This window comes from Dermacentor andersoni, chromosome 6 (genome assembly GCF_023375885.2).
Source record: "Dermacentor andersoni chromosome 6, qqDerAnde1_hic_scaffold, whole genome shotgun sequence".
Classification (NCBI taxonomy): Eukaryota; Metazoa; Arthropoda; class Arachnida; order Ixodida; family Ixodidae; genus Dermacentor; species Dermacentor andersoni.
The window spans coordinates 91,428,677-91,442,846 of NC_092819.1; the positions used below are offsets into that span (position 1 = coordinate 91,428,677).

Below are 14,170 nucleotides of genomic sequence, written 5' to 3' on the forward strand. Positions count from 1 at the left end.
AGTAGGGTGGGCCATTGTCACATGCACGGATTTGAGTGCTTCCTCTTGATATCGGGCCTTTTTAGGCACATATCCTGTGTTTGGTTCATAAGGAACAGAGCGGAGAGGATGAAAGCACTTTTCATAGCCAATCGCAAATGTCGTAGCTTGATCGTTGAAGGAGTGCACAGCACAACCTTCAGTACACCTCACTGAGCCAACGCCACAATGGGTGAAGCATTGCGTCCAGCACGTCCGCCATGATACACAATGATGATCTGAAAGGAGGAAGTCTAGACAAGGAGCTGTATTTTAATAAAACTTATTCTCTCTTCAATGCGATGAAAGGCACATTACTCCCCAAATCTGCACCTCATGTCCCACAAATTGGCTTCACCGCCATGCAGTCGTGCCATGCAACAAGGTGACATCGCGTTACTGAAAGGCAATCCTTGAGGCAAAATCCCAAGCTCACAAGAAATGAAACGCTATAGTCACTTTGAGAAGACAAACAGTTACTGAAAATATGTAATTTTACAGATGCAGATACACGGGGGTGAAGACCCCGTGTATCTGCAAATGCTCTCTTCCACATTAGATCAGCTTGACAGTTGCATACTAACACAAAGCGAAATTCTTGGACACTGGCCTACCCAGACATCAGCACGAGCAGCTATAAAGCCCTGCTCAGTCATATAAAAGACCTAGGATTTTGTGACAAACTGATTGGGTGACAGAATGCATTGTACGGTGTTCATGCATGCAACAGTGTTTGACTGTATGGACTTAAAAGATTGACATTGCTCACACATAGTCTTAAGTTTTCATTCTTTCTTTTCTCTCCTCTTTGGTACCGTACTCCAGCACAGGGTAGAACCCAGGGGTGTCTTCAAGCTAACCTCCTGTCTTTTACCTCTCTTGTGCCTTGGTTTAGTGCAGACATAGTGCAAGGAAAGCAACACCAACCTTAATTTGCCAGATCGATTACAAGACAGAAAGGTGTTTATTTTGTACAGATGGAACATGTTTTGAAGCTAGAGGTTGTGCTGGCTAGAAGCCAGACTGCCTGCCCCGCCTTGAAGGTGGAACCGGTCCACCACGCATGGGAGGTGTTGAGATGGCAATGTCCAGGTAGTCGCCGATCTGGAACCGGCAGGCATTGAGGGTCTTGTTATCGTCTGAGCCCTTCTGTCCTGAGCAGGTCGTACCAATGTCCCGCATGCGATAGCCCGGACCCCGAACATCTGGGAACACCAGTGCAAAGTCAAAAAAGGTGCCCTTTCGCCGAGCATCTCGGTTCACTTCTTTCACAAGGCTGGTCAGCTCCTTCAAAGTAGCATCCATCCTGAAACCAAAGCATTCTTTGAGCTTGATGCAAGTAGGGACAATGAATGAACTGTGGCCATACCAGTCAATAAATTGTTCGTTAAGCCCCACAACCTTATGACACATTGGATGTGTTAGGTACTGTTCTGCTATTACTCCTCAGCACATATCCCACAATGCCACAGATTCAATCTTTCGTAGGATTAGCAATATGATGCTGGAATAAATGCCGGAATAAATGCCATGCATTTCAAAGAATATTTGCATGAATAAAACTTAAACACAGCTGTTATGAATTGAGATAAAGTGCAATGTTTACTTTTCCAATTACTGCTCCACTTGTTCATCTCAGCTGGAGTGGCGCTGATAGCAACGTCCTCACATCATTCTTTTCTTTACACGGTACATTTATGGTAGCTCTTTGAAGCTGAGATTTGACAAAGCTGAGCGCAACAATAGGGAGGTGAAGAAACAGCGAGGTTACATTACCGAGCACTGCTTTCCTCATTCTCATCCAAAAATCTGGGAAAGTTTTTATGTGTGTGCCAAATGGCTGGCATTGAGTGCAAGTGATACCATTGCCTGAAGGTAGCAACTGGGCATTCCTATCGTGGTGCATAATCTTGACAATCCATACACAAAAGGAGCTTTATGTTGTCAAGGGGGTACTTTGGACAGAAGGTCAGTGAAATCCTTCTGCTATACCCTTCTCAGAGTACCTTTTGGTGTTCATGCAGTGCACACTATGGCCTGCTCATTTTTGGTGAACTTGAGCCACCAGCTCTTTAAACTGGAGCGGGAAACCAGCTGGGTGGGGAAGTGTGAAAATGCCGCATGGTGAATCTAAACTAACTGTGTGTTGGGAAACTTACGCGCTACTGCATTTAGCGAATGCAGCGAAAGAAAGCCCTCGGAGAGCCCTATCACAAGCTATCCAGCGAGGCGTAAATGCTGGCAGAGTACAATACAGCGCACGACTCAACGCATACTTCGCGAAAGCACATTGTGAACCCTGACAGAGTTGGCAGCAACTCTGTTGACTCTATTGCAACAATCAAAAGAGTTTTGAACTCTTCCGAGAGTCGTGGCCAGTAGTTTGCAAAAGTAGTCGACATGCAATCACACGGTGCCTCGCAACGTCACTCAAATGAAGATGCCACTCGAAAGGTGTCACATGGCTGGCGAAAAGAAGCGGGTAGTAATTAGTGAGCTTGGATTTTCAGTTGTGAAAGAGACTCGGAGCTTCCACGTTTTGACATGCTGTGCCACAGGCACTAGAGGTAGAACTGTGGACACATTAAATCCCTTGCTCGCTTTTAGCCGTTTAACATTAACATAGTGCTGTGAACGGAACATTTGTAACATACTAAACTTGTATGCCTCAGAGCGCTTCAGACTGTAACAAACTTGACGGAGTCGGAATTGCCGCAAAATTGGAGAATGGAAGCAATTTCAAACGGCGCATGTCCGTGGTTGAAGCGGCGCAAAGGCCACGTTCTCGCGAGGCACAGATGTCGCAGCTTTCGAAACTCACCATGTGTAAATCTGCAGCTCGTTGCTGGGCACGTTGCCTCTGGAGTACTCGCTCATGGAATGATGCCTGGAGTTGTTGAGGAACACTCGTAGCAGCAATGGGCACGTCTGCACATATAAGAAAACGGCACTGAACTCGCGAGACAAGTCGCACCGCTCGCCTAGTTATATCAGAAACAGCGATTGGCCGGTGAGCACATAAATTTGATGTTCGGGTGCTACGAGACGGTTTCCAAGCACTCATATGACCTTTCAGCGACAATACTAACCTTTTCTCGGTCAATTGGCTTCTCATTTTCATTCTTCTCTTCAACGACGGACTCCATATTGATACCGTAAACAATGGCGACTGCGCCGGTACCCTTGTTGCCTGCATTGAAACTTCGACGCGTTCACGACGCGTTTTACGAGCTGCTTCTTGCGTTATAAATAAACTACTTACTGCAGCGGAACATCGCAATTTTAAGCTAAATTTAATGCTTTGTTTTAAACTTAAGAAGTCGTAATAAAAATGGAATAAATGTGCGGCCAGGCTGAAACAGCGCTTGCGCTCGCTTCATGTGCTTGAAAGGCATGGCGGTGTCCTGCGCGTCGTGAAGTCTATTTTTGTGCATTCTGAGCGCCTTTAGTTTTTCGAGCTCAATTAAGCATTGAAATAGCGAGGCTGTAAACATAGCTGCGCGTCTTGCTCGTACGCTTGCGGTTGTGCCTTCGCGTTCCGTTTTTCCCGGTTGTCTGTGCGTGCGCTACTCTCTCCGGTCTCCCTTCGGGTGCAGCTAGTCAACTGAGCCTCGACGACTGGTCAGCTGAGCGATTTGCGTTTACAAATCCCGTCCCGACAGACGTCTCTGGAGGACAGCGCTTGCTCGCCTCAAAGCCTCATCGTGCACTGTTGTATCCTGTCCGAGTTGTGATGGAAACCGAAGTACAAAAAGCCGACGAACTCTTCGGCACCGAAGAAGACCCGCGAGATGCGAAAGCGGTCGTTCCTAATTTGGTAAGGCGTTGCATTTCGGGCTGCTTTTAACGCCTAACGTGCGACTCGGTGTCGTTGATAATCTCACTGCGTCGTAAGTGTGTCCTTCCATGCGTATATGTCGTTACTCAGTGGCGTGGATAAGAAGCTTTAGCTTGTGAACTCACGTTTACTGGCGGTCTTCACCTGTCCTAAGTATATCGGCGACGTGACAGCCAATAATTCAGGTTTATTTAAGTACGTCAATAAAGAGCTTCACAAAGTGGTTTACCGGCCCTAAATAAAGGACGCAACATAAAATTTTCGACAATTTAACGGTGACAAGAACAGTAATTGGCAGTAGCACATTTCAGTTTTACTTCTACTACGATGGTTTGGTTTCTAACCGATTAAGATGTCGTTTGGAAGCCCTATGTTAGAAGACGGGGCACATTTTCATCCTTCTATTTGACTGTGGGGAAATAAAATTGTTAGTATCTTCCTGTATTGCTTGGGCTAGCTTACATGAGCTTCTTTGCACACATTGTGTTTTAATAAACTCCTCGATAGTGTATGAAACAGTTTATTTATTTATTTATTTATTTAAACATACCTTACAGAGCCCAACTGGGGCATTGACTAGGGGGGCGGGGGGGGGGGCGATGCATGAAATGTATACATAGCAGTCATGAGTGAAAAAACCTAATGTAAACAAAGTAGATGGTGTAAGCATAGTATCAGCTATTGATGTGAAAGGGAACAATTAACATAAACAGCAAATACATTTGTAAAAATACAGCTAGCATTTTAATAGTGAGCACACAATTAAGATACCCTAACACTACAAGCAAGCCTATCATTTAAACACCGACATACACAGCATCACCTGGCGCAAAATACACAACGGCATCAATGAGAGTAAGCTTGCTTAAACACTGGTAAACAGCCAGAAAAAGAAACAAAAGCAGATAAATCAAGTAGACAGCCATCAAGTGAGCCTGGGCTATATGAAAGTTAAATTAGAACTGTGTGAGGAAGAAAGGAAAAAAGTGGGTGGTACGATCATATGTTAATTTTTAGTTCAGAAATAATTGTTAAGGTGATCACCGAATTAAGAGACAGTTTGCTGAGACACCAATCTGGAAGGTCATTCCATAATCGGTTAGTTCGTGGTAGGGCCGATGAGTTAAAAACATCAGTATTTCTGTAAATGCATGCGAAGCTAATGTTATTGTGTAATCTGTGTGATGACCAATTGGAAGGTTTAAAATAAACAGTCAATGGCCTACTACTGTGAACAAATTTGTGAAATTGTGATAATAGGGCAGTGTCATGACATACAGGTAATGGCTGAAGTGAAAGATCCAGTTTAATTTTTGTTATGCTTGATTGAAAGCTGTAGTTACTCGAAATAAATGAACTGGCCCTGTTTGAATAGCCTCTAGCATATCGATTAAATAATGATATTGAGGGCACCAGGTGGCACAAGCTAATTCAAGTTTAAGACAAACTGAAGTCAAATAGGCTTTTTTATGTATACTGGAAGGAGATTTGCATAGGTTAATAGGTGACGGCATAAGTAGCCTAATAGACTGGAAGCATTAGCACAGATACAGATGTGTGAGGACCAAGAAAGATTTGAGCTTAGGTTAACACCTGGGTACCTATTTTCTGTGGCTATAGTCACCGTGTTGTTACCAATTTGATATAGTCAACAATGCTTTCTATTCAAATTATTCACTCACAGGTAACATGTTTACTGATGTCGCTACCCTCTGGCATTGGGCAGTACGTAACATGAGGGCAGCATTTAAAGAACAGCATGGCTTTCAGAAATACAAAGATGAATGCTTGTGACTATAATTGTAGAGGGAACCACAGCCAGAGCCATAGATAAGGTAAACAGTATACAGTTCAATCCAAGAACCCATCGTGTTTAGTTGTTTGGTAATTACGCAAGGCTTCACTAAATAACTTTTCCCTTTCACCTTAGGTGTTATGTAAACACCCTGTGTTATCATATGTGATATTCAATAGATGATTTGCATTGATGTTATTGAGGCCACCATCTCGGTGTACTCGCATGCCGAGAAGCTGTGTAAGCAGTAAACATGATGGAAAAACAGGCATGTCTTGCATTGAGCAAAAAATCTATAACACTGATAACTAAGAGAAATATGGTCATCGTCAGAGATTGAAACAATGTATGCTTCATGATATGGTGCACTGACATCATTGTGGCTGCCATTTCTGAATATTAGCACAATAAGAAGCTGTGTCATTGATCTCACCTGCAAACTATCTATGAAACTAGGTTGTATACATCAATGCCTTCGTTAAAGAGATACATATCATATCCTGCAAGTTAAAAGGGCTCTGAACCACCTCTCAGGCTTGTTGAAATAACATAGTCCGCTGGTAGCTATGCTGCTGGGAACATCTCAGCCAAGTTTTGCTGTCATACACGGTGTGTGGAGCTCACAAGTGGAATGCGAAGTCACCTTTCCCTTAAACGCTGTCTTTTCAACAGAAAGCCCTGTCCTCACTCTCTTCTAGACACACTATTTCATCATTTCCTTAGACAGCTGCTATTGGCCAATGGCCACGGTATCTACGCTATGAAGCTGCCGTCGGCTACATGGCGTAGATACCGCGGCCGCTGCGGGGTGACGCCATGAGTCCACTGGCTAAGCACACAGCAGCTCGCTGAGGACAACCATGTTTGGCTTATGTTTAGCATGTCGTAAGCACCAAAGGCGGAAGTTGTGGCATCTACGTTAACATCCAAAATGAAATTAGAAACTGCATGCCACAGGCACATTTAGAAGGCAGAGAATTGTGGGCATGCCCCACTGGGCCGTAGCCTTCGCAGTGCAAAGCATTGAAGAAGGAACGGGAGCACAGTGGAGGTCGTGTTTGATTTCCAATAATTCTGCTGAATGCATTGAAGTACTTTTTGTAGCAAAGTATTTCTGAAGTAGCCTATTTTCACTTCAAATACCTTTCTACACTTCGATAAAAGGTGGTTCAGGGATTCCTTAAGTAAATGAGGCACTAAAGCATTGGCCAAAATTGTCTAGACTGATATTTGTTATAAGCATATATTTATTAAACGTTGAAATCTGCAAGAAACATGTTACGTTTACTCCTTTCATCAAATAATTTGTTATATCTTTGTTATAGTATTGAGGTTTGATTCTACTACAAGTATACAAGTGACTAGCTACAACTTCTTGAACACGAATATAAAGAATTACAAATTTATTGCACGCATGATGAAATCAATTGCTCATAGCAAATTATGTTTCCATGAATGAAGTGTTTCTTCGTGAAAGCTGTGCAATGTGTGCTTTTTCCTTTTTGCATTGTGCACAAAGGACGCAAGCCCAGAGGATTTGCCAAAGCAGCAGGAAGACCCTGCCGCTGATGACAGCTGCCCAGCTGGGTGCATTGCAGTGCCTTCAGAAGCTGAAGTCGTAGCCAATGGAGAGCTTGACCCCTCTTGCCCCGACTCTCCTACCGCCGAGATTTCGGAACCCACAGAGACCATTGCCGCTGAAGAGAGGCCCGAGTCCCCTGCTTCTGAAGACGAACCAGTACCTCCTATTGTCTTCGAGAGGGACCCCGATGTCATAAAGCTCATGGACTCGTTCGGCGGCAAGGCGAAGGAGATGAAGGCAGCCATAATGGAGACGCTGAACAGCAGGCTAGCGTGTGGAGACAGCTCGAATGGGACCACTGCATCGTCGTTCGAGGAAGAGGCAGCCAATAAACTAAGTTTGCTCAAACAGGTGCGTTGGGTGCCACAGTATGTTTCCCCCTTTCAGCTCACTCTACTAGTCTCTTGTGTAGGGTGCAGTGAGAATGAGAGTAACTTGCAGAGGCAACCTCTTGGGAAAGTCATATGTTGGACAAGTTGCCGTTTCATACTGTAGCGAAATGGTGTGACATACAAAGGACAAAGAAAAGACCTAATGATACAGTCACTTCCAAACTGTTGAAAACATAGGGCCTCATGACACAATGTTAAACACACTAATCATGCAAAGTTAGACAAGTAAAAAGACATTCTTTTTTTCTTCTTTCATTGTAGGTACATTCATAATGTATTATGGACAAGCCCAAGCAAGGCTATTTGTCAGTCAATAAAGTAGTCTGTTATGTGTTATCATTATTATTGTTATTATTACTATTATTTCATGCAGGTTATTCAGAAGAATGCAGTGGAAGCCGCGCAGACGTCTAAGTCCATCGAACAGACAAACACTCCTCCGTCCTCATCATCCCCCGTTCCACGAAAAGAGTCCTGTGTTGCAGCAGCACGCAAAAGTCCGTCCCCTATGCCAGAGACTGTTCGGTCTGAGAAGTCACCGTCCCCTGCCACTGTGTCGCCCAAGTGCTGCACACCGCCCGATACCATTGCGCATTGCGACAAAAAGGTGGCGCAGTCGACTGCAACCACGGAGAACGCTGTGAGTGGTTAAAATTATGGTGCCAAGTTGAAACTTTGTTCTCCACTTCATTTTACAGTGATTGCTGTCAAAAGTCCTTTTTCCAGATTGCATGGTGTCTATTGGCAGTATCGTTGTCGAATGTCATGTTTCTTCTTCAGCAGCCACTTGAAAAGAAAATTCTCTATCCACTTAGTACTGTACTCAGGTCTACAATGTTAGAGCCGTTGCGCTATCCATGTTGTCATAGTTCTGAAATTGTCTCCCTTGTCGAACTGCAGTTTTGATTGACACTAAAAAGGCTTTCCTTTTAATGGACCTCTAAAGCTTTATTGGGCTCTAATGACTGTGACTATGATTTACAACTAGAAGAGAGTGAGTCAGCTTGTAGTAGGCTGTTTTGCAACATAGATGAGCTATGGTACACTTAAATGTTGCGTATAGTAGTACGGAGTAGTTGTCAACTCCAGACGGTGACTGTCTTGCTAAATCGTATTGCACAAGTAGAACACTATGGGGTACTTTAGACAACTTGGGTAAAAGGAAACATATAATTGTTACATTGATCATAACTGTGGTCTTAAAAACTTTGTTTTGGCATTGCATGATGTGTGATCTGCTACAGCAATGCACCGGTGCCTATGCATTTACCAAAGCCCAAGCAGATGAGTGTGAAGGTAAAGGTCAATGAATAAGCCATTGCACTATGCCAAAACACTTCCTACATGGCCATGACGCCCTGCCCCGAAGGGCGAAAAGTAAGCATCACGTTAGTAACGGTGACTTTGCACTGCATTTCATTGTTTCGCCCTTCCACTTTGCATTGTCCTGGGCGGGCGTGCGTTTTCAGAAAAATTTTGCTTCATTGCTGTTGGGTGGAAAACAGTTATGTTTACCACTCCATGTGGACCTATGTTGCAAGCCTTAATGAAATGGAAAACTATGCAAACGTTTATGTAGTGCTTGACAATACTAAACCTGTGTATCTGTAATATAGCCAAAGGACGACACAACATTCTATTGCACACTATGTGGTGTACAGGGAGCACGTGGTGGTGTTTTAGCATGCCTCATAGCTCTTGCTGCTCTGCCAATCGATTTTGAGCTGGAGTATAGATGTTGTTCCCGCAGAGTTTAACCTCAACGCCCTCGCAAGTGTCTAAGCAGGGATTACTAAATAAGTTCAAATGTTGCTTGATGTGTTTGCTAAATAGTTCTGCTGTTAAAGAATATTACTCCATGAAACTTTTATCTTAAGGATACTTGAGTCTGAAGTGTGAAACAGCTGCTTACTTTGGTGCCCCTTACACATGCTCCCTTTATTTTGCATGCTTGGAACATGAGCACCATCAGCTTATCTTCGGTGTTCCAACTTTGTTGAGCTTGCACGTTGGGGCTTCTTTTCTAGGTAAAGCCATGCAGCAAAATTTCAGACAGCATTAAAAAAGACTCATTTCTTGTTAGTGTAGATACTGATCAGCCTCTGCCTCAAAATTTTGTGTTTTAAACACAAGTGGACATGCTGCAAAAAGCTTGTAAAAGTATGCACTTTTGGTGCTGAAACTCAGAAATGGCTCCATTACTGCTTACCAGAAGTGATGCACAACTGATAGCATTGAGAACCAGTCCCTCCCCAGGCGTAAGGGTGTGACAATGAGATCATCATGCCTGCATGGTTGGGGGATATCCGTTGTGGGATCTCCAAACACACATAGTTTACCATGAGATGTATGTTCCATCTGCTATGGTGCCATTCAGAGCCTTGTAATTAGATGAATGTACTAGCTCTGTGTCTTCGTCAAAGTGACTTCGATTGCGTAGACTTCTCATAACAAACTTAGCTGAAGTGAACTTTTGTTACAGTTGACTTTTCATCCCTGCATAATTATGACAAGCTATTGGCAAAATTTTGTTCCAATATATTTATGTGAAAGATGCTGTGGCTTAAAAATCTATGGGATCAATAGTTTTCTCTTGTATAATAATAATATGAATGCCATGTGACTGCAGATAATACATACTTCCATTTCATTCTATACGAGAGTCAAGTACTAAATTCAATATTGGCAGTAAAGAAAATGCACAGCAAAATTCTGCGTCTTTGGAAGTGCAAAATTTTGCCATCAATAATTCAGTGATCTAGCTGGAAGATTGGTTTATACGTGTCTCCCTTCTCGACACGACACCCAATATTTCTACAACACTGCCCAAAGAGCCTCTGCTAGCATCAGCTAACAGCATTTAGGGCTTTCTGTTTGTTTCACGCATTGCAGGTGTACTTGCGTGGTGCAAAGTGTAGTGATGTTGGTGACGTCGCTATTGCTTTTAGACCCAGCCAAGGAGCCCGTGCTGTGGTGGCATGAGACGATCGCCACTCCGCAAACTCGGTGCTCAAGAGGCCAACAGCACCGCTGCTGCAAAACGGAAAGGCGAGCGTGCCGTTGGTAAGCTGGGGCTACTTGAGTGCTCGCTTTTACTGTTGAATCAAGGGCAGCACGTGTGAGAAGTGGTTTTCAGTGTGGTGCGTGCATACTGCAGGTTTCAAATTGAGTCGTAACTGGTCAGTTTATTTGACCAACCTTAATTTACCGAACTATCTACATTACTCCATTTCATAGTCAGCGGGCAATGTCGCGGAAGCTGCATACGCAGTGCGATCATAGATGTCTCACTCCGCACATTTTTCAGTGCAGTTGTTCTAAATAAGTTATGCTTTCTGCGAAATAACTACGTACTCCATGTATATTATGACTGCAACTTGTTGTAAGGATATGTCAGTGAAATATTTGTGTGTCTTTGTGCTACCATTATGCAACATACAATGCTTTGGTTGTGAATGCGGGCTGTGCACTATGGCCAGTGGCCACAGAAACGTGCCACTGCACTCGTTCGGTATTTATGAACGAGACCTTGAGGCTAGGTTTCAGTGCAGAAGGGCATAACTTGTTTATAATATAGTTGTGAACCTCAAATTGAAGTTCCATGGCTCGGGACTTGATCTCAGTGAGATACAGTTGCAAGCTCTCAGTGAAATAACGCTTCCAATGAAATTGTTGAGGAAGCACATTAGCAGCAACGCGTTTGTACTTATAATCGCTAATGAGGCTTGAAGTTGTGGAGGTCATGTATCTCACAGGGGTACCGACCACTGCGGGTTCGAGCTTAGAGAGCCATGGGGTGGTGTGAATCGTCGCATCTCATAACCTAAATCGCTGCTGTGCACGAATTCAAGCTGCAAAAAGGCGGGGGGGGGGGGGGGGCATTATGTGTGCAGGAAAACACAGTATTGCCCCAAGTTAGAGAAAACAGTTTGTCTCCGGCGACACCAAACACTGCACAAATGCCCAGTCCCGGGCTGGCGCAGGAATCAAAGGGCTCCTGCGCAAAAAAAACAAAAAAAAAGGGAAAAAAAAGAGATTGGACATTTCTGCGGACTGAGAACTGTCAGATAAAAACAAAGAAATCATGGACAGCTTTGTCTTTCATATCAAGTCTGGGGATGCAGTTTCCTGAAATTCTTGAGTGGGATGAAAAAAAACAGGTTTACTCTTTCTTCCAGGAAATGTTGGAAAAACTTGAAACTCCATTAAAAATAGCTTGTACTATTTATTATTCAAGCAATAAAAAATAATTATCCTTAAATACATGTGATATTTGCGCAGACAAAGTGACGGCAATCGAATGAATGCCTTCTTCCCTTCTACGAAAGATTGCTAATCTGACAACTCAGAAAAAGGTCACTCGGTGCTCGAGTCGCTCTCACTGGACACACTCGCATTAGAATCGACTGCGGCTGCTTCCACATTCAAATTCGGTTGTACGAAGTTGCGTTTCCGAACATGTTTGCTTGTGAGCCTGTTGCAAAGCTTGTTAAGAACATTCGCAAACAAAGAGCTGTCTCATTCACAACTGGTAAATTATGACTGTATCTGCAGCAGCCTAGATGCTATAGGTGTCAGTGGCTGATCAGTGCAAAGGCCTTGCCATGAGGTTGACATTTCCATGTGCCTTGCGAAGTCCCAGATACCATTCCTGTACCAAACTACAGGGGGCATCCTGTATTCCACTATGTTTGAAAGCTGCACTACGTTTTCAAAATGAAACTGAAAGCATGTAATGAAAACACTTGAAAACTGTACTGCCATTTCCGTGTTGTTGTCATTGCTTCTATAGTTGTATGCTGCACAGCAGAGAATGGGAAGTATAACTGTACGGTGGAGGTTCTAATGGTTTCTTTTTATTTATTTTTTTTTTCACACTTTCTGTGCTGAAAAAAAAAGTGTTCTTTCCTAATCCTTCTAGTTTCTTCCTCTTCCCTTACAGTTCTAATAAAGTCTATGCTGTATTTTTGCACGTATAACCCTCACCAAAATTTAAAAAGATTTAACAGTAAAGTGGGGGGTACGGGTCATATGTGAATTTCGGCTTGAAGTGTGGCTTCAGGGCAGTGCACGCCATGCTGCCATGAAGCCACGTCTCAAGGCAAAGTACCCCACCATTCAAAAGTTTCGTTATCTCCTAGGGAATCCTACCTTTTCCTCGCCTCTGTGTGTTGAAGCTCCCTTCTTTTACGGTCACCCATTCTCCTCCACTTTATGCGTCACTATTTTGCGTTTAGTAGTTAGCGGTGCTCCTTCAGTCTGCGCGATGCGCTTCGTGATGCAGTGATGAGCCAAACCACCATATGATTTCTGGCTTGGTTGTATTTGCTCTGCTGCCGTTGCCAACGCGAGGGCTTCTCCGTCCACGCTGTCGTGTGAGTGCTAGCTGCGAAGTGATCCAATTCACGTCATATATCATGTAACTGATTCGTCCGCAATAACGTCTGGCGTGTGAATCCAGCTTTGTCAGCATTGCTGAAAAATGGGGGGACAGAGCTGCTGGCCGATGATGCGACGTATCAAGTTGTGCATCTGCAAATGGAGACTGTTTTTGCAAAGATTTGAGCAGTGTTGTGTGCACTTCCGCGGGATATATGCGGGGATACTTTTTCTTTCTTTCCAGGCTGTTGTAATTGGAGGTGGGGATTATATGCGGTGGCAGGTTATATGCACAAAAATATGGTGCTTTATCTATTTGTTTTCAATTAATTCTATTAATTCAGGGCTTGTAGTTCCATGCCTGTAGTTCCTGCCTATTTCCATAATGTCGTATTTTTCACCTGCTGATCTTGCATCGCAGTTCTCCCTAAACATTAAGGTAATTTATTCATTTTAACGGGCATAGATTAACAAGAAATGTCGATCACATCATTAATCTGTTATCATATATTGGTCACCATATTTAAGTCATACGTGTTACCGAAACAGTACATGAAAGCGGCAGAGACTTATTCAAGTTTCCCCTCTTATGTTTCGTTACAATATTGTCCTTGAAATAAGTGTTCATGGTGGTGCAGCCACTTCCATGCCACATTGCCTTCAATATCACATATGATGACCTAGCATTAAATTTTTCCAATTGTAAATCTGTGTGTACTGTACTTCATGAATCTCATCTTTTTTATAACAAAAGTTTTGTTGTTGCATGTATTTATCTGCTCACCATCAACGTCAGCTACTCAGTTGTGTCAGTTCTGCTTAGATTTAGGTGATGCACTGCACAGTTTGTTATTAGAAAGGAATTGAGTCATCACTTCAAGAGACATCAACATTAAGCTTCTTGACCGTTAGTGCACATGTTACAGGTGATGTCGAAAACATGGCATCTGTGACGTGTTTCTGGCTCTTACAATCGCTTCCGATGCTTGCAGCCGTCAAAACCATAGCCTTTGAGATCTGTTTTTGTTACCCAGAGACAGCAGTCGCTGGTACATGGATTTGAACACCACCTATTGAATACAACTGTTGCACTGTTGCACTCAATAGCATGTGCTCTCATGTGGTTTATGGCTATGGTCACGAGCCCCTCATATGCATGCCACCTT

The 14,170-nt window shown here is 43.5% G+C and overlaps 2 protein-coding genes across 3 annotated transcripts in view; one reads left to right on the forward strand and one right to left on the reverse strand.

Annotated features, from left to right (window-relative positions):
- Nucleotides 1–959: 959 nt before the first annotated feature.
- On the reverse strand, nucleotides 960–3,217 carry Bin1 (histone deacetylase complex subunit SAP18). The gene is made up of 3 exons (XM_050171352.3): nucleotides 3,108–3,217; nucleotides 2,840–2,946; nucleotides 960–1,324 (listed from the first exon to the last, which is right to left on the reverse strand). Exons 1-3 carry the CDS (start codon nucleotides 3,162–3,164, stop codon nucleotides 1,030–1,032), a joined length of 459 nt encoding a protein of 152 aa, XP_050027309.1. The 5' UTR covers nucleotides 3,165–3,217; the 3' UTR covers nucleotides 960–1,029.
- Nucleotides 3,218–3,381: 164 nt separating this feature from the next.
- Nucleotides 3,382–14,170, forward strand: part of LOC126522575 (uncharacterized) — a 51,473-nt gene continuing 40,684 nt past the window's right edge. For both annotated transcript variants that reach the window (XM_055066475.2, XM_055066476.2), the window contains exons 1-4: nucleotides 3,382–3,835; nucleotides 7,171–7,584; nucleotides 7,999–8,265; nucleotides 10,574–10,688. In XM_055066475.2, coding sequence (XP_054922450.2) covers nucleotides 3,752–3,835; nucleotides 7,171–7,584; nucleotides 7,999–8,265; nucleotides 10,574–10,688 — 880 coding nt within the window. In that variant the 5' untranslated portion in view covers nucleotides 3,382–3,751. The remainder of the gene's footprint in view (nucleotides 3,836–7,170; nucleotides 7,585–7,998; nucleotides 8,266–10,573; nucleotides 10,689–14,170) is intronic.